The sequence below is a fragment of the Rhinoderma darwinii genome, chromosome 3, assembly GCF_050947455.1.
Source record: "Rhinoderma darwinii isolate aRhiDar2 chromosome 3, aRhiDar2.hap1, whole genome shotgun sequence".
Classification (NCBI taxonomy): Eukaryota; Metazoa; Chordata; class Amphibia; order Anura; family Rhinodermatidae; genus Rhinoderma; species Rhinoderma darwinii.
Window position 1 is genome coordinate 90,540,740 of NC_134689.1, and position 17,470 is coordinate 90,558,209.

The window sequence follows — 17,470 nt, forward strand, 5'->3', positions numbered from 1 at the left end:
AAAGCCACTTCTGTGTTTTAATGAAAAGCACTGAATAGTAGCTGTCCTCCACAGGCGGGAAAGGAGCAGGAACGGGAGCGGGACACACGCGTGGACGAGTTCAGCCAAGTTTGAGCTTTGAAGAAAGACCGTGGTGCTGGAAGATGAAAGTTTTACAAAACAGTTGCAGTTTTCTTGTTTTAATACTAGGTTAAATGAGGGACAGAATAATGAGGTGAACCAGCCAGTCTAAGTCTAAGCACTCCATCAATACAGAAAGTAAGTCGAGCTTTACCGTATCGCAAATTTAAAAATGTTTTAGACAACGGTACAAAGCCGGAAGCCTCTGCTGCTAAGCTGCGGGTCAGGAGAGGTTTTTAGCGTCACGCAGTTATCTAGACCACCGCATTCGCAGCTGTATCTCCTACTGTCACTTTTCTGGCGGGAGATGTGCCGCACTCGTAACTTGAGGTATGCTTTATAGAACACGCTTACAGGAGATTAATATTCTCAGTAACCAGCTTGCAAACATTTCTGCAGACTAGGGAATCGCACGCTGTTTTTATGGCAGTTTTTTGAGCCAAACACTGGATTAAGAAGAATGGAGACATACCAGTTTTTCCTTGATACTTTTCCTTCTTTATGGATCTGCTGATATGTTCAGCTAATAAAACTGCATGTGCGATTCCAGCCTTTTAGCGTTCTATGACTGTTTAATAGACATGAACTTACCTACAGATTCTCTTCCTATGTGAACAAGTATTAACAAGGAGTAATTGATACATTTATTTTCAATAGAATCGTTCAAAATGATCATGGCTTGTTATCGTCTGGCCATGTACACGGTTGTCTAATAATTGGTTAACAAATTTTGGTATAAATTCTATGCTGACAATTACTTTACGATCACAATAGTTCAATTTTGTTTTTTTTGCTGAATGTGTCAGAAATGGTCCCATTCACGAGAACGCACAGCCAACTCTATGGCCATAAATGGGGACTTGGTTTAAATAACCATCTGTAGAAGTTTGTAAAATAATCTGATACACCGGTTTCAGTAATTGCATTCTTGTGGATATAGGATTTTAACCAATGAAATGGCCCCATGATTGTTGGTGGGTGATGTGGACTTTTTTCACACCATGTAGCAAGAAACATTAGAATGGCTTGGTGGAATATCTATTGTTGGGAAATTCTTTACCCAAATATTTTCCCTCGAGCTACGACCGTTTTGCTTCTATCAGCACCGCGTGTCACCTGGACATCATATTAAGTAGTCGTATGACTGTTTCAATCCCATTTTATTATAGTCTAGTACACTTCTTACGACTGGAAAGTAATTTAAAAATAAATAGAATATGAAGCCATGACTTCTCCATCTCTAAAACCAAAACAGCAAGATACATTATATAAAAGGTCCTCTAGAACATTTTTGTTGTCTTGCAATCTTATTCTAACACTTCTGTCCTGATTTCTATCTAGGACCGTGTTATTACAGGGATATTGTGAGGGTGCACCATCCACATTAAGGATTTCAATCATCCATGGATGAAGATTTCAGGAGATCACGCAACACGAATACTGCAGGTTATGGGCCTGTAACGTCAAGTACTGACAGCTCTGACCAGAAGTAAGACGTTTTATGTACACTGAAGCACCATTCATATGTTCTATCAGGAAGTCCTCCTTAACCACTTCACAGCCAACCACTGTCTTGACAGAGGGAGGTGCCGGTCCGGAATCTACAGCGACGTCTTTTGATGTCGCTGTAGAAAAGGCTAATGAGTGCTACAGTGAGTGCTCATGCTCTAAGCAGAAGCTATTACTAATGGCTCCTGTACTTGGAGCAGCCTATTGAATACAGCTGGGAACAGAGCAACCTCCGATCCCGGCCGCTTAACTCCTTGATCAGTGATCGTGGCAAGATCAAATGCGACTTCCCTTTTCAATTACACCAGGGTTTTTCGGCAACCCGATCGTAGACTTTGGGACCCTCTTCAGTCAGCCTTGGAGACCTAGAAAGGACCCCAGGGCTGTCTGTTCAGTATGCCTGCTGTTAGGGCACACTATGTGCTACCCTAACAGCAACTTGTGTCATAGTGACACAGTGTAATGTATTAGCACACAGGAGTATGCTAATACACTAGAAGTTTAAAATAAAGTTGTTAAAGTTAACCCTTCATGGGATTAAAAAGAAAAGTAACAATATATATATAACCTTCAAAGTCATCGTTTAATATAAATAATATTTTGTTGCCCATACATTACATAAAAACCTATACACATTATGTATCTACACAACCATAATAACCTAAAAGAATTTAACATGTTATTAAGCGTAAAATGTGAATGGTATAAACAAATTTAAAAAAAGCCAAAATGCACTTTTTTTTTATATATATATTCACGCCACAAAAAGAAAATTACACATTAATTTATTTGTACCTCCCACTACGCAGGAAAATACAATTTCTCCTGCATAAAACAAGGCCTTTAAAGCCACATTAATGAAAAAAAAGGAAAAAAGAAAAATTATGGACTGCTGAAAAGCAAAAAATATATTAGCTGGTCATTAAGATTTTTTTCTGGCATGGTCATTGAGGGGTTAAAAAGTCTTCTTAGGCTTGGTTCCCACACAGTGCAGAAATTCCACAGCATTTACAGTAGCAGCAAAGTGAATAAAATGTCTGCAAATCTCAGCCACACGCTGCAGTAAACAAAACGCTGAAAAGTCGTGCGGAAAGTGTTCTGCTTTCAAATCCGCAGCATGTCAATTTAATGCTGCGTAACTGCGGAGATGCTGCGTGTTTGGGCCATAAACTTCAATGGGAAGCATAAATTCTGCACTACAATACGAAAGTGGAGTTTTGTTACGGCTTGCACAGAGTTTACACAGCGGAAACGCTGTAAAAAACCTGCAGAGGCACATAAAGTTTGCTATAATCCATGCTTTACACTAAACCCTCAGGTAAAACCGCTGCAGAAAGTCTGCTGCAATATGTGCACCAAAAAAGCACGATTTGCTGCAGATTTCCATGTATGAGTTACCTGCATTTTCTGAGATTGCGCTGCAGATTTACTGTTGCAATAAATCTGCGGCGTATTCTGCCTCAAAGTAAAATAACTCTCATTAAGACCAAGCTTACAGGGTGGGGGCAGGGAGCATGGTTCACAATTGATGGTCCACAGTAATTTACAGTAAAAGCTCGTTTCACCACAACGTCTATGCTATGCCTCCCAGCGCCGTCAAGTCAGCTTGACAGCAGAATTGTGCGTGTACGTGTGAACACATACTTAACAGCAATGCCCAGGGTTACTGGAAATTGTGTGATACAGACAGGCCCCTTGATTTATGTCTCCCAGACGCAGAGCTGCTGCAGACTGATCCAATGTTCCTGAAGACTGTCTCTTTGGAGTGCAATGACGAGGATGCTCCTCAATTACCTTAATAATAGGCTACGCCAGGAACATAAAATATAGGTTTGCCTGGACGTGTCACCTGGTTTGCTAGACATACTTTATGGAGTGTGCATTGGCCTACAAAGAGCACAAAAAGTCATTGTAAATCAATTTTTATTTACACGGTCTCCTATAAATTGCTCCAGTGTGGAGAAGCGGGAGGTCGTTTTCGCACTCTCGCCTTTTTTTTTTTTGAATGACGATTTTAAACGTTTTAATGTCTTAATAATGCACAGATTTTCTAGCACATTAAAAAATGTTTTGGGGTTAAAACACAAAAGTGTTTTATAAAAGTGCTACAGGGGCAAAATAAACACACATTGGTTTTTGCCCCATGTGAACGGACCCTAAATATACCTGGAGATTTTTTTTTCTATATTTCTGCATGCTTTCAAAATCTGCTGTCAAGTTTACGGCCTGCGAACAACTTTATGACGCTTTTACCTCCACATTAGCCTTCACAACTTCACAGGGTCTGATCAAACACTTGGGCAGCCTATCATTAACAGGCTTATTGCACCGCACCATCTTGTTTGGAGAAACAATAGTTTCCCCTGCCCAATGATGGTATTGTGAAGTCTGAGCTATTGAACGGTTAGGATTAAAGAGCATTTGATCCTAAAATTAAAAGATTATCCGTAAACATAAGTCTTTCAGTTCTAACCTCATCTCAAATTGTTGAAAATTTGACTACATGATATTAGTGTCTTAGAAAGCTGGCCGACAGCATAAGCAACCACTATAAGGCTATGTTCACGAGCAGATTTTTGTGTGTGGAAAAATCCGACGTGGAATTAGTCGAGAATCCGTGACTGAAATCCGAGGCAGGGTGTGTTCCTAGCAACCAGCGTGGCTTACATTACATAGGTCTTTAGCACAAGGCAGCTGATGGAAGAAGGGGCAAGGAGGCAAAACTTAAAGGGACTATATGCCTTAGACTAACCCGTTGTATGTGCCGTGTTGGGGAACATTAATGTAATACAGGGGCGTACCTGTCTTTTTGACACGGCGGAAAGGCGCTACAAAGAATTGTCTGTTGCTCGCTCATTGATTTCAATAGGCACCTACACTACTATTTCTCCTGTAGCGCTGTTGTTGGGAAATTAACACTCGCTAGCCACTTGCCCCAGGGAACACAGCGGATCGTGGGAGGTCCAGACAGCACAGACACACCGGGGTAAGCGCATTGTCCGGGGATTATTGATATGAACAAGGGTTGTACAAAACAGACGACCCCGTTACCACACTAATTTCTCTATCTTCGTACCACGTAAACCATGACCAAGTTTAGGCGGAGAGTCTCTTTAACAACTCAAGTATATTCCCCACACAAGACCCTCAACAATGAAAGAAAAGAAAAACACAGCAAGTGGTAATGCTTGCCTGTCTTCTTTGTTGATCTGGTCGCCAAATCCCACTGTGTCCACAATTGTCAGTTTCAGGTGCACGCTGCTTTCTAGAAGCTCGTATGTTCGCGGTCTTAATCGCACTCCGTTCTCATAATGGCTGGCTTCTTCCGTTTCAAATGTTGTGTTAAAAAGGGTGTTCATCAACGTAGACTTTCCAATACCGGTTTCACCTACAGAAAAAAATCTGACCATTACATGGAGCATAGCCCAGCAAATATTTGACGTTATGAACTTAGAGGTGATTACAGGTGGATCCTGCGTGTCAGAGACACCCAAGACCCGCGGACCTGACGTGAGCAAGATTTAGCAAAAGATACAGCTGCTGTGTATAGAGAATACAGAGCAGCTGTATCTCAAAAAAAATCAAACAAATTTTAAATAAAAAGTATTTATAAAGTTGCACCAAACACACCTTTTTAATAAATAAAAAAAATGCCTTTCAAAGGTTTGCATAGCTGTTAAAATCGTTTAAAACATATTTGACATATTTTAAAGGGGTTTTCCCCGAGTTAAAAATGACTGTGTTAATGCTTGTAATTTATTAACGTAAATACATTTGTAATATACTTACATTGTAACTCAGAAAACCTTATTCACACGACAGGGTCATGTCGGCTGATAAAAATGTCCGTTTTGCATCTGTTCCGTTTTGGGCCGTGTTTCCGTTTAACGGAAGATTTTGACTTGTTTTGCATCAGGTCTTTTCCCGATCCGTTTTAAAAACTGATGAATTTAATTTGCCAATTTTTTGCCGAACACTTCCCTGTCACTTGGATCACTTCCAAGTGACAGCCGTGTTTTCCACAGCCCCATAGACTTCTATGGGAGTCGTGCGGCCGGGAGAACGGCCCAAAATAGGGCATGTTCCATTTTTTAACAGCCTGGTTTACCGGGCCGTCAAAAAACAATCGGCCGTGTGAATAGCCCCATTTGGGGTCTATTGTTCCTAATGCTGCCGTGCGACGGCCTTTCAAAAAACAGCCGTCACACGGCCGAGAATCCCTGTCGTGTGAATAGGGCCTAAGAGTACAGCACCCCATTACCTCAGTAAATATTAAGTCACTGGTAAGACAGCAGTAACCCACTGCATATGGGTGGCCTTTTGGGAAGTCCAGGCTGAATTACAGATAGTTGTTGTTAGTCTCTATTCAATAGTTCTATATTTCTGATGTATTACTGGGATTAGACAGTGTTAGAAAAAGAAAAATATATAGCTGTATTACACGTGAACATCTCTGGATACCAAAACTATTACCAGTCAGGCTCCTGAGATGTAAAACCAAAACTAGCTAACTAAGGACAGTAATGCTTTTGCTTTTACGCCTGGAGTCTGTCACATTGGGGTCGTTTATGCCCTCTCGGAGCTCCAGAAAGCCATATAGCAGGCCATGCTGCAGCCCCTAGAAGTGCCATGCAGGCAGAAATTTGGGTAAAGTCACGTATCCCAGATTCAGTGGGAAAGTCAGCAGTCCCAGCACTGTTCTCCTGTCACAGGACCTTACACATATGTCCCAGCAGAAATGATCGTCATATATGGTTTCTGCCAGAATGGCTCTTCAGTGCTCACCACAAAGGAACAGGAAGTTACATGTGAGTAGCAACCGATTGGCTGCTACCATTTAACTTCCTGTTAGTGGAGAGGAGCAGCATGGGATCATGGAGTGTAGTAGTGTGCTATGGATGGATCAGGCATGGGTGCTACTCTGGCAGGACAACACTACTTGTCCTACAGTATGTGGTTGGTTGGCTGTATTATACACTGGGCATTGCTATGTGAGTTTTTATCAGTCCTCATATTTATAAAGCCTAAATATTCCCCAGGTTTAGTGATACAATTATGTTAAAATCAACTTATTACAGTTAGGGTATGTTCACACGCAAACTCAAAAACACGGAGCTGTTTTCAAGGGCAAACCGCTCCTGATTTTCAGATGTTTTTTAAGCCACTGGCGATTTTCACGGCCGTTTTTGGAGCGGTTTTCAATAGAGTCTATGAAAAATGGTTCCAAAAACGTCCCAAGAAGTAAAACAACAGCCCATTGGAACAGAACGCCGCTTTTCCCATTGAAATCAATGGGCAGATGTTTGGAGGCGTTCTGCTTCCGATTTTTCGGCCATTTACGGCCCGAAAAACGGCTGAAAATAAGCCATGTGAACATACCCTTAAAGTGAAAATAGCTTCAAGGACACTTTTTAGGCTTTTTGACATTTTAGTTGCTACCTGGCCAAGTTGCTCAATGTCTTAAATAAGAAATATTTAACACCCGTCAACCAGTCATAAATCTTAATGTAGGAATGACACGTACAGTAACTCTAAATGCGAGTTACCCCGATGACCTGAGATCTACATAGCAATCAGGCATTTACCAACATGTCTGACATATCTCAGGAAATGCCTTTGTTCTGCTGACAAGGAGATTCCCATCTCTCCGAGCGAGCCAAATATACAGGTTGGATTAGCTAATCTGCATTCCATGTGTTCTACAGAAATCCTGTGAAAATAATACAAGCTCTTCCTTCTAGGATCTTAAGTGCCTGCCAATCTGATAGAGACAAAAATGTATAAACACAAGCGAACCTGAATAACGAATTCCAAAAATACAAGTAAAGATGCCCATAGACATTAGATAAAAGTCAGCAGTATTGACCAATTCTAAGGCCAGGGCTACACCGAGACTTTTTGTAGCGCTATTGATTGATTTTAACTCTTGAGTGACAGCAGAAGTCCACAGGATTGCATACAACTCAATGTACTTATTTGGACTACAGTTGTAGTTCAATAGTTAAAATCGAACCAATAGCACTACAAAAAGTCTAGTTGTAGCCCTGGCCTAAAGACTTCAGGCCGGGAATTGTATAAATCACATTCTTGACCATTAACTCATTAAACATCTGCCGTTGTTCCCAACCAATTTATTTTTTTATTGTTCCAATCCATCTAAAATTATAAATGAAGCAACTTCGCAAATAGTCTTGATCGCTAGATTATATTCAGTAGGTTAGTAATAAGTAGGGAACAGATGGAATAGAGTATGAACAGGGTTTGTTTGTTTTCAGATACATCATTGAGATGTATAGATCTGCATAGGAGCTGTAGACACAAAATCATAAAAAATAAAAATTTGCAGATATCCGATCATAGCTTGGAGAGTTCTGTGGACCTGTAAGGTGTCACTGCGCTTGGAATTCTCAGCTCAAAGATGGCTGACCTTCAAAATAGGGGTACTCTGGCCATATTTGGGGGACTCGTTCATTTTTTTCCTTCGAGGAAATACGTTCATGTACCTTATTAGGGCAGATAGAAGTCATAGAGAGGGTCCTCCGCTTGTAATGCTCCTCTATGAGCCACTTAGACGAGGCAGTCTGTAAGAACAGCTCCTGCTCTGTGGGACGCAGCCAGTCCATGGTCAGCCATTCATCTCAATGTAATGGACAAATGCGGCTTCCGCCGAACAGCTGGTAACAGGGGGTTATAGAAGCCAGAACTGCGATCACCATGCTTGCTTACGTTTAATAAGACTTTGTCCTAATGAGACAACCTCTTTCATTTTGCCCCTCCCCCAATGAAAAAGTAAAAAAGAGAGACTGGATCCTTTTCGGATCAAACCTGAAATTTTGTGGAAAAAATAAAATATACAACAGACTACAACCCAAACCAAATACTGGGCTTTTCGTGTAGAACAGAGCAGATGTGTTGCAATAGCAAATGAAGACCACTAATGCAAAAACAATGCCCAGACTAAAAATCAAAAACCACATGACTACGACTGGGTGACTTACCTACACATAGGATGTTGAAGCAGAAACCTTGGGTAACTGATTTACTAACAAGCTGATCTGGAAGGCTGTCAAAACCAACATGGCCGCCCAGCGAGAGGCTGCGTTTTTCTTCATTCTGTCACAAGATAGAGAACAGTTAATGGACAGGAATAGTTGTAGGAGTACTCACATCGCTAAATCAGTTACCATGATACTGGGATCAGTAAAGATATAGGTCCCATTTTACTACATTCCAGACATACTAATAATTATGGAACAGACATCAGCAAAAAAAAAAATCTGATCCTCCCAGAATTCAGAAGTCGCAATAAATAAAGAACCATTGTATAACACATCAAAAGACTTATACTATATTAAAATCATAGAAATGGCTATTTAAATGTATATTTAATACACACCTACCCTATATAATCTTGTGTTCACAGTGACAGCTTATCTATCTTTTCACTCCCTTGACAATTCTCATATCCTTTTCGGTGAAGGCCCAAAAGCTGGGACCCCACGATCACCGAGGCCCCCATAATTTACCAGAAACTGCGCCACTTTCATTCATGGGTTTGGTGTAGGTGCTCAGCCCCAATTCTAGTCAATAACACCAATTTTCGTGATTGGTGGGGAACCCAACATTAAGCCACTCAGTGATCACATATTGATAGCGTTTACAAGGGACACGTACTCGCTCAATCATTAGTCCTACACGACCCCTTTAGGCTGGCCATGGACATTCGCAAGCTGTCAGCCGAATAATCATTTAGAGAACGGTTATTAACCTGGACTCCCCCATTGATATGTACATGAAGTTCTGCTGACCATACATGTCATTACAATAGAGCACATAAGCGTCTATCCAAAAGTCTCAGGGGGAAGCACGATCAGACAGGTGAAAACCATCAAGGGACGATCCCCCCCAATATATATTAGATGGTCCGTGTACTCTGCCCAATAGTTTCAGTTGTATTGATGAGCTGCTGCTCCGCCTGCCGACCATTGACAACTCTCTCCCTACGAACAGTAAGGGTATGTGCACACACACTAATTACGTCCGTAATTGACGGACGTATTTCGGCCGCAAGTCCCGGACCGAACACAGTGCAGGGAGCCGGGCTCCTAGCATCATACTTAAGTACGATGCTAGGAGTCCCTGCCTCGCTGCAGGACAACTGTCCCGTACTGTAATCATGTTTTCAGTACGGGACAGTAGTTCCACGGAGAGGCAGGGACTCCTAGCATCGTACATAAGTATGATGCTAGGAGCCCGGCTCCTTGCACTGTGATCGGTCCACTACTTGCGGCCGAAATACGTCCGTCAATTACGGACGTAATTAGTGAGTGTGCACATACCCTAATAAGGAGAAAGCTGTCAATCATCGGTCACTGGGTGAGGGGGGCAGAAGCTCATGAATGTCTTCTATAGGACTTCTTCCTCCCTGCGCGTTGCGAGCACTACAACGTTCTAAAAGTAATTTCTCAAAAATCATTTAAAGAGGCTCTGTCACCACATTATAAGTGCCCTATCTCCTACATAATGTAGGTGACAGTAATGCTTTTTATTTAAAAAAACAATCTATTTTCACAACGTTAGGAGCGATTTTGGTTTATGCTAATGAGTTGCTTAATGCCCAAGTGGGCGTATTTTTATGTTCGACCAAGTGGGCGTTGTACAGAGGAGTGTATGACGCTGACCAATCGGCATCATGCACTCCTCTCCATTCATTTAGACAGCAGAATCGCGTTCTTACTAGAACATGATCTGCAGCCACATACACAGACATTAACGTTAATCCAGTGTCCTGATAATGAATACACATGACCATCCAGCCTGGACGTCATGTGTATTCAGAATCCTGACACTTCTGACTCTTTTCTGTGAGATTTACAGCAAGGGAAACGAAATCTCGTTTACCTCCGTGATCTCGCGAGATTTCGTATCCGTTGCTGGAATCTCACAGAAAAGATTCAGAAGTGTCAGGATTCTGAATACCCATGACGTCCAGGCTGGAGGTCATGTGTATTTATTATCAGGACACTGGATTAATGTTAATCAAGCAGAATCGCTGTGTATGTGGCTGCAGATCATGTTCTAGTAAGAACGCGATTCTGCTGTCTAAATGAATGGAGAGGAGTGCTTGATGCTGATTGGTCAGCGTCATACACTCCTCTGTACAACGCCCACTTGGTCGAAAGTAAAAATACGCCCACTTGGGCATTAAGCAACTCATTAGCATAAACCAAAATCGCTCCTAACGTTGTGAAAATAGATTGTTTTTTTAAATAAAAAGCATTACTGTCACCTACATTATAGTGCCGATCTCCTTATGTAGGAGACAGGGCACTTATAATGTGGTGACAGAGCCTCTTTAATCATCACACATAATTTTTTTGCAAAAAAAAAAACGTTTTTTTGCAGCATATTTTAACTCCACGTGTGTGACTGCACCCTTAGGCTATGTTCACACGGAGTATTTTGGGGGAGGAATATCTGCCTCAAAGCTCCAAACGGAATTTTGAGGCAGATATTCCTCCCCCAAAATACTCCGTGTGAATAGCAATGATCGCGCCGTTTTTCGCCCGCGGCCATTGAGCGCCGCGGGCAGAAAACACGCTTTCTCCTGCCTCCCATTGAAGTCAATGGGAGGTCGGAGGCGGAAGCGCCCGAAGATAGGGCATGTCGCTTCTTTTTCCCGCGAGGCAGTTTTACTGCTCGCGGGAAAAAGACGCCGACGCCTCCCATTGAAATCAATGGGAGGCGTTCTCGGGCCGTTTCTGCCGAGTTTTGCGACGCGGTTTCCGCGTCAAAAAACTCGGCAAAAGACCCCGTGTGAACATAGCCTTAGGGTCCGCTTAAACGGGCCGACGTGGGACATGTTAATGAGTGCCGATCAACAAGATAGCTTATTGATAGTCGTCGTTTACTCCTTTCACAAGGAGCTGGCTGGGGACGTGCGCCCATTACCACGATCGCTCGTCCCCATACATTTCTATCATGTCGGCAGCACATCTCCCTGTTTACACAGTGAGATGTGCTGCCGACTATGATAATATTTTTGGCTGCATAAACACATTCAGCTGATGAACGAGCTCGTTCATTGGCTGATTATTGCCCTGTTTACACAGGGCAATGAACGAGAAGGAGTGTTCAGTGAACGCTTGTTTGCCCGATACTTGGCCTGTGTAAAAGTCTTTGCAGAAGCAGTCAATGGCGGCACAACTATAGCTAGAGCGTGAAACGGTTACAGATGAAGCTTGGAGAAAAGAGAATTCTATTCATTGTCTCTCAATTATCTTTGGTATCCTACAAAAGTAACAACTAATTGCAGCCATTAAAGTGCTCACAGAGCTAGTCATCCAGCTTCCCACAATCGTTTATAAAGGCCTGGATAACCCCTAACCACCACTACCTCGAACTTGTCTCCCTGTATTTGCTTCAGTTCTTCACGGTCATGTCATAACATTATGTGAACAATAGTATCGGCCCCCAACCAGTGCTTGAAGCTATACTGCAATGCAAAAACTAGCTAAGGCTCAGTTCAAATCTGCGTTAAAGGCCCCGTTAGGGGCCTACGTCAGTCTATGGGTTCCATTATGTGCCGAAGGTGTCCGTTGACGGAGCAGAACAACGGAAACACCAATGCAGATGTGAACGAGGCTGAGATTTTGGTTTTTGTTCTATCACCATACACATACATTGTATATTATATATACACACATACCACAAGATCTATGGGTTTAATGATAAGGCTTCACTGTAATGAAGATCACACAGGGAGAGTGTCAAGTTTATTTGTAAGGAATTTGATTTTCCAAGCAAAAAAAAAGAAATCTCTATGAAACTGCAACTTGAAAATATACAGAAAATGAGCTGTAGCTGAAAAAGAGAGAGACGGAAACGGCTGTTTTATAGGACTATGCTTTTCATCCCAAAATAGCTCAGTACATCACAGTTTGACCAGAAAATATGCACACAGTCGAAAAGTCACACAGCAGGCGAAGGATGTATGTGAATAAAGACTAGAACTGGGACACGCTGAGCAGCCTACAAACACAGCATACACAAAAAGCCATTTATTATCATGCAAAAAAATATACCGATATTAATGTCTGCTATAGAAAGTATAGATCTATCCAACCACAGCAAAACCTTTTCCCAGGTTGTGCTGCTTCTATTATTTAGATTTTTTTGGTATGGTCCGCGTACACCTATGCAAGCACATCGAGGACATACAATAAAAACTCCCATGTTGTCCTCTGCCAGATTTGATCCCAGGGATGTGCCCATACAACCTTAATATGGTTTCTGCCGGGTTTTTCCCTTTTCCTTTGTGAAGTCTGTAAAAGCTTCGGCGCCACGTGACATTGCGGCATGCACGTACCCTGCACGGCAGTACACTACAGGACTATAGTGCGCCGCCATATGGGGTCTCCATGAAGCACATTGTATTTTCCCCTAGAAGCAAAGCTTCAAGGACAGAATAGCGCCTTGATACTGCATGCATGGGAGAACGCCACAATGATTTCTACATATGGATCCATGAGAAAAGAAAATCTGTATGTCTTTGTACAAAATCAGACATGGCATCAACGCAAACTACGGTTAGCAACCAACAAATCGAGGTGATTATTGTTGTGTATTAACAGGCCTTTAGCGGTTGTACAATGTATGAAATATAAGTTTCCACATCCTTACAACATAGCCTTGTTTGATTTATTCAGTAATATATTATTTGCAAACTTTGTTAATGGAGTCGCCGGTTGGTGAATTAAAGCTCCCCAGCTAGCAGTGATTGGAGACAAAAAGGCCCCAAAACCACGGCGTGGCTAAATAGAATCAAAGCTTTTGCAGTGTAATTGAAAGGAGTTTTCCCATCATAGAAAGCGATGGCATATCTCTGGAATATCACTTCAGGATCAGTGCAGTCCAACTCCTGGGACCCCTACCAGTACTGAAAACAAATGGGCCGCTGCGCTGGCTTAGCACTACAACTTCTTCAGAGTTCACTTGGGCAGGAAAAAGCTCAGGATCGGTGGAAGTCCAGGTAGTAGCTCACCCACTGATCAAGAAGTGGTCAGAAAATCCTAGCGACATGCCATTACTTTAGGAAAACCCCTTTAATGGCTTCCTGTGCTAGCTAAATTTTCAACAGGTACATTCTGTTCAAAAGAACTACGCCATAGCTTCTTGCTAGATGTAGGCACTTTTTCTGGTCATCCACCATATCTTCTTAACCATCCTACTGCTTGTATGGCTCAGAAACAGAAACAGTTTTGCTTTGTTGTAGCAAGTATGGCTATGTTAACATATTACGTGAACACGTTCTGCGTATGCCCCGGCAAAGCTCCCTGCGCATACACCGATCGTAGCCATATACGTATAACCCCAACGCAATGCTAACAGAGCCTTACAGTCCAGATGACTCAAGAGCAGATGATGTACAAAAGGGAAAGGCGGGAGTATACATCGAAACTTGTGCCTAGGAAAGTGAGGAAAACTGTAACGCTACAATCACTTTCCTTACCGCTTTCCGGAGAACAGACACTGGACGCTAGGGAGGCCTAGTGGCCCTATATTAGTAGTGAGCTGCCAGAGCAGAGGAACCAAGTTTTGTCATAGGGACATAGACCTAAGTGGTTAGTAACCTTAAGCAAGCCCATTCTAATAAGATTAGGCCTTATGCACACGATTTTTGCCATTGATCGGGTCACAAACTACAGATCCTAGTACATATATTTGGGTCCGTAATGCCTCAGGGTGACTTTTGCAACCGTTCCGTATGTCCATATATTACCGAAAGGAGTAAATTGTCACTATCTTGTGCCTAACCATGGGAAGGTCACGGGAGGGGATTTTCATAGCCGTTTCCTAGCAAAATATCTGCAAAATGCAAACCGCACACGGATGCCGTCCGTGAGGTATCCGTTATTTTTGCAGACCCTTTTGACTTGAAAGGGCGGCACGGGTCCGCAAACACGGATGGGGATAGGACATGTTCTATAATTTGCGCAGCGGAAAAACGAATCGGCAAAAAACACTGATGTGTGCATGGCCCCACAGAAATTAACGGGTCAGTGTGCCTTCTGCAAAAAAACAAAGTTGTGTACATGAGGGTTAGGAAAACCTATAACTGTATGAATTTGAAAGCAGTCCATAACCTACAATAAGTATAAATATAAACTGCCACCTCCACCCAACAGCAGAGGATATATGGGACAGTAAGGGAACATCTCCAGCCATATTCACAGAGAACTCCATTATTGACCCTTCTTGGTGAGATGACAGCTTTCATCCCAAGGCTACAGTCAGACGAGCGTCTGATTTGCACGCGTAAAAAAACCGCAGTGTTTTACCTACATTTAATGTCTGCGTGCCATCAGTGTGCGCTGTGTATTGGCATCAGTGTGTTTTGCGTGTGGCATGCGTTTTTCACTTCCGTGCAAGCACTTTTTATTTTTTTATTTCTCTGCATTTGTTTGTAACTGCAGCATGAAATACTGTCGTCCGTGTGCTGTCCGTGGTTTCCGCGCACCCATAGACTTCAATGGGCGACTAGCTGCGCAAAAGCGCACCAGTATAGGACATACAGTGAGTTTCACGCAACGGACACTCGCTAAGTGAAAACTCACGCATGTCTGAATAGCGCCATGTGCCGTGCACGCTCGTCTGAATGAGCCCTTACACAGTTTTGGGAGTTTATATCATCTCCATTACACTAATTCTGCACATCTAAAAGACAACTAAATAATTCTTAAGGTTCAGCAAAAAGCAGTAAGAAAAAAAAAAAAGTTACGAGGAAGTAGTAAGTACCGAAGCCTATGTTTATATAGTTATAGGGAATATCAGATTTCACTTTCCACAAATTCCAGAGCATGCAAAAATATGTGAAAACATACAAATCCCAGCAAATTCACAAACTTCCCAATTCCCATCTGAGCTGTCTGCTTAGAAGTTGCCAACGGGTCATGCGATGGAGAGCTTATCTGAGCGGATGGAGCATATATATATATATATATAGCTCTATCTCAAAGCTTTAATATATAGATAGTGGCCTAGCCTATCAGAATACGCAAAGTCTCATTCAGGAAATGTGGGTATGTTAGCAAAAAATCATATATTGTTGGTAGTACACGATAGTTTTTTTTTAAATCAAAACTTGTATAACAAACTCGATGACAAAACATCATGACTCACATCGGTGCCGGTCCCCATTGGGGCTCACAATCTAAATTCTAAATCGCATACATTTAACTTTGGGCTTTCCTACTAAAGGTCCTCCAACAAAAATGTATACCAGTATATACCATTTACTGACTGTACAGTAATACAGCTTATTTGATAATCTCTCATATTAGACCTCATTAATGCTGGAGTAAAAGTTTTTTCCCTCTACATTTAGTTTTTACTTTGGTTTCTATCAAAGTGTCCGTTCTAAAAAAAGAGGAAATAAACACCAGGTATAGAGTATGCTGCACTTACTAAAACACCGGACTGCTGCGGTTGAGGTGGTATTCCCAACTCAGACATTCACAGCATATCCACGGGATATGCCATAAATGTCTGATAGATGGGAGTTCCAGCTCTGGGACCTGGACCCATATCAAGAATGGCCCTCTGGCCACTGCATCCAGGCGGAGAATGGATGGAGAAATGGCCGAATGCTTAGCATATGCCATAATCGTCCGAGATGGAAATATCCCTTTAAATATACTGAAAAATTGCAATGCGGAAATACACTATGGCAAATTTCATATAAAGCCATTTAACCAATGTATGTTTTTTGAATACGAGAACAAAAACACAAACTCTATGGAGACATTTCCAAGCCAGCAACCACCACCCCACCCATACAAGCATCAACCAGGACAGTGCCTTATCTAAACGCCACCCGGGCTAGAAAGGAGTTCCTCATGGTTAGAATGTATGGATTGTTTTATTGTAGAGCTCACCCCTCTAGTTTTTCTGCTACGATACCATGAAATATCTGCCAGCTATAAAACATAAGGAAACTGCTCTCTGCTGAATGAAGTGCACAGTCAAAGACCGCAGAAAGACAGAAGGTTATGGGAATCAAGTGAAGGAATGATAATGCTGTTATCCCAGCTGGGAAGTTTCTTCGACTGACCTCGGTCATTACTGGGATGCCGAGAATAGAGCCAAAACTGAATGAGAAAATCCATGCTGGGCTTAGAGTTAAAATTAATAGGATCAGGAGGCAAAGGGTAAAATCCCTTTGTAAGAAACTTTTTTTTGCTAGTATTGCTGCATTGATCAACCCACTAGCCTACAAAGTAATGTTCATGTGAAATCTCAGACAAGTATCGTATTATAGGAATAAACCGTCACTGCGCACCTACCCAGGGTCAGCCTTAGTGGTGTGCGACCTGTGCCATTGTACAGGGCGCATCACTCCAGCAGGTGGAAGGGGGCGCTGCGCTGGCTCCCTTCCCCTGCTTGTTTCAGAAGCGCCCGGGCCCGGCAACCAGCAGCCGCCTTTCTGCCCGGGCGCTTCTTCACTCAGTTGCGTCGCTACCGCTGTAGCAGCCATAGAGGCCGCTAGCGGCGACACCGGGCATGAAGGCACCTGTCTAGATGGGCACCTTATGGCCTGCAGCACCACTAGCAGCCGCTGCTACAGCGAGCAGAGCAGGGAGGTATCTTCCTGCTCTGCTATCTACTAGCGCCACTGTAGCTCCCTGAAGGAGCGGAATCCCCGTGTGGCCGGGGATTCCACCCCTGGACGGAGCGCTTGATGTCTCTGTCCATATAAAAAAACGCTGTGTGAACATACCCTACCATACTACGAGTGTAGTGCTTGTTTTTAGCAGTTTTCGGTTTTTCTTGAAACAATTTT

General features: G+C 42.6%; 1 protein-coding gene across 1 annotated transcript in view; it reads right to left on the bottom strand.

Annotated features, from left to right (window-relative positions):
• The window catches only part of SEPTIN8 (septin 8), a 59,548-nt gene that overhangs the window by 23,701 nt on the left and 18,377 nt on the right, over positions 1-17,470 (bottom strand). The window contains exons 2-3 of the mRNA XM_075856460.1: positions 8,628-8,742; positions 4,822-5,017 (exon numbers count right to left, since the gene is read on the bottom strand). Coding sequence (XP_075712575.1) covers positions 4,822-5,017; positions 8,628-8,742 — 311 coding nt within the window. The remainder of the gene's footprint in view (positions 1-4,821; positions 5,018-8,627; positions 8,743-17,470) is intronic.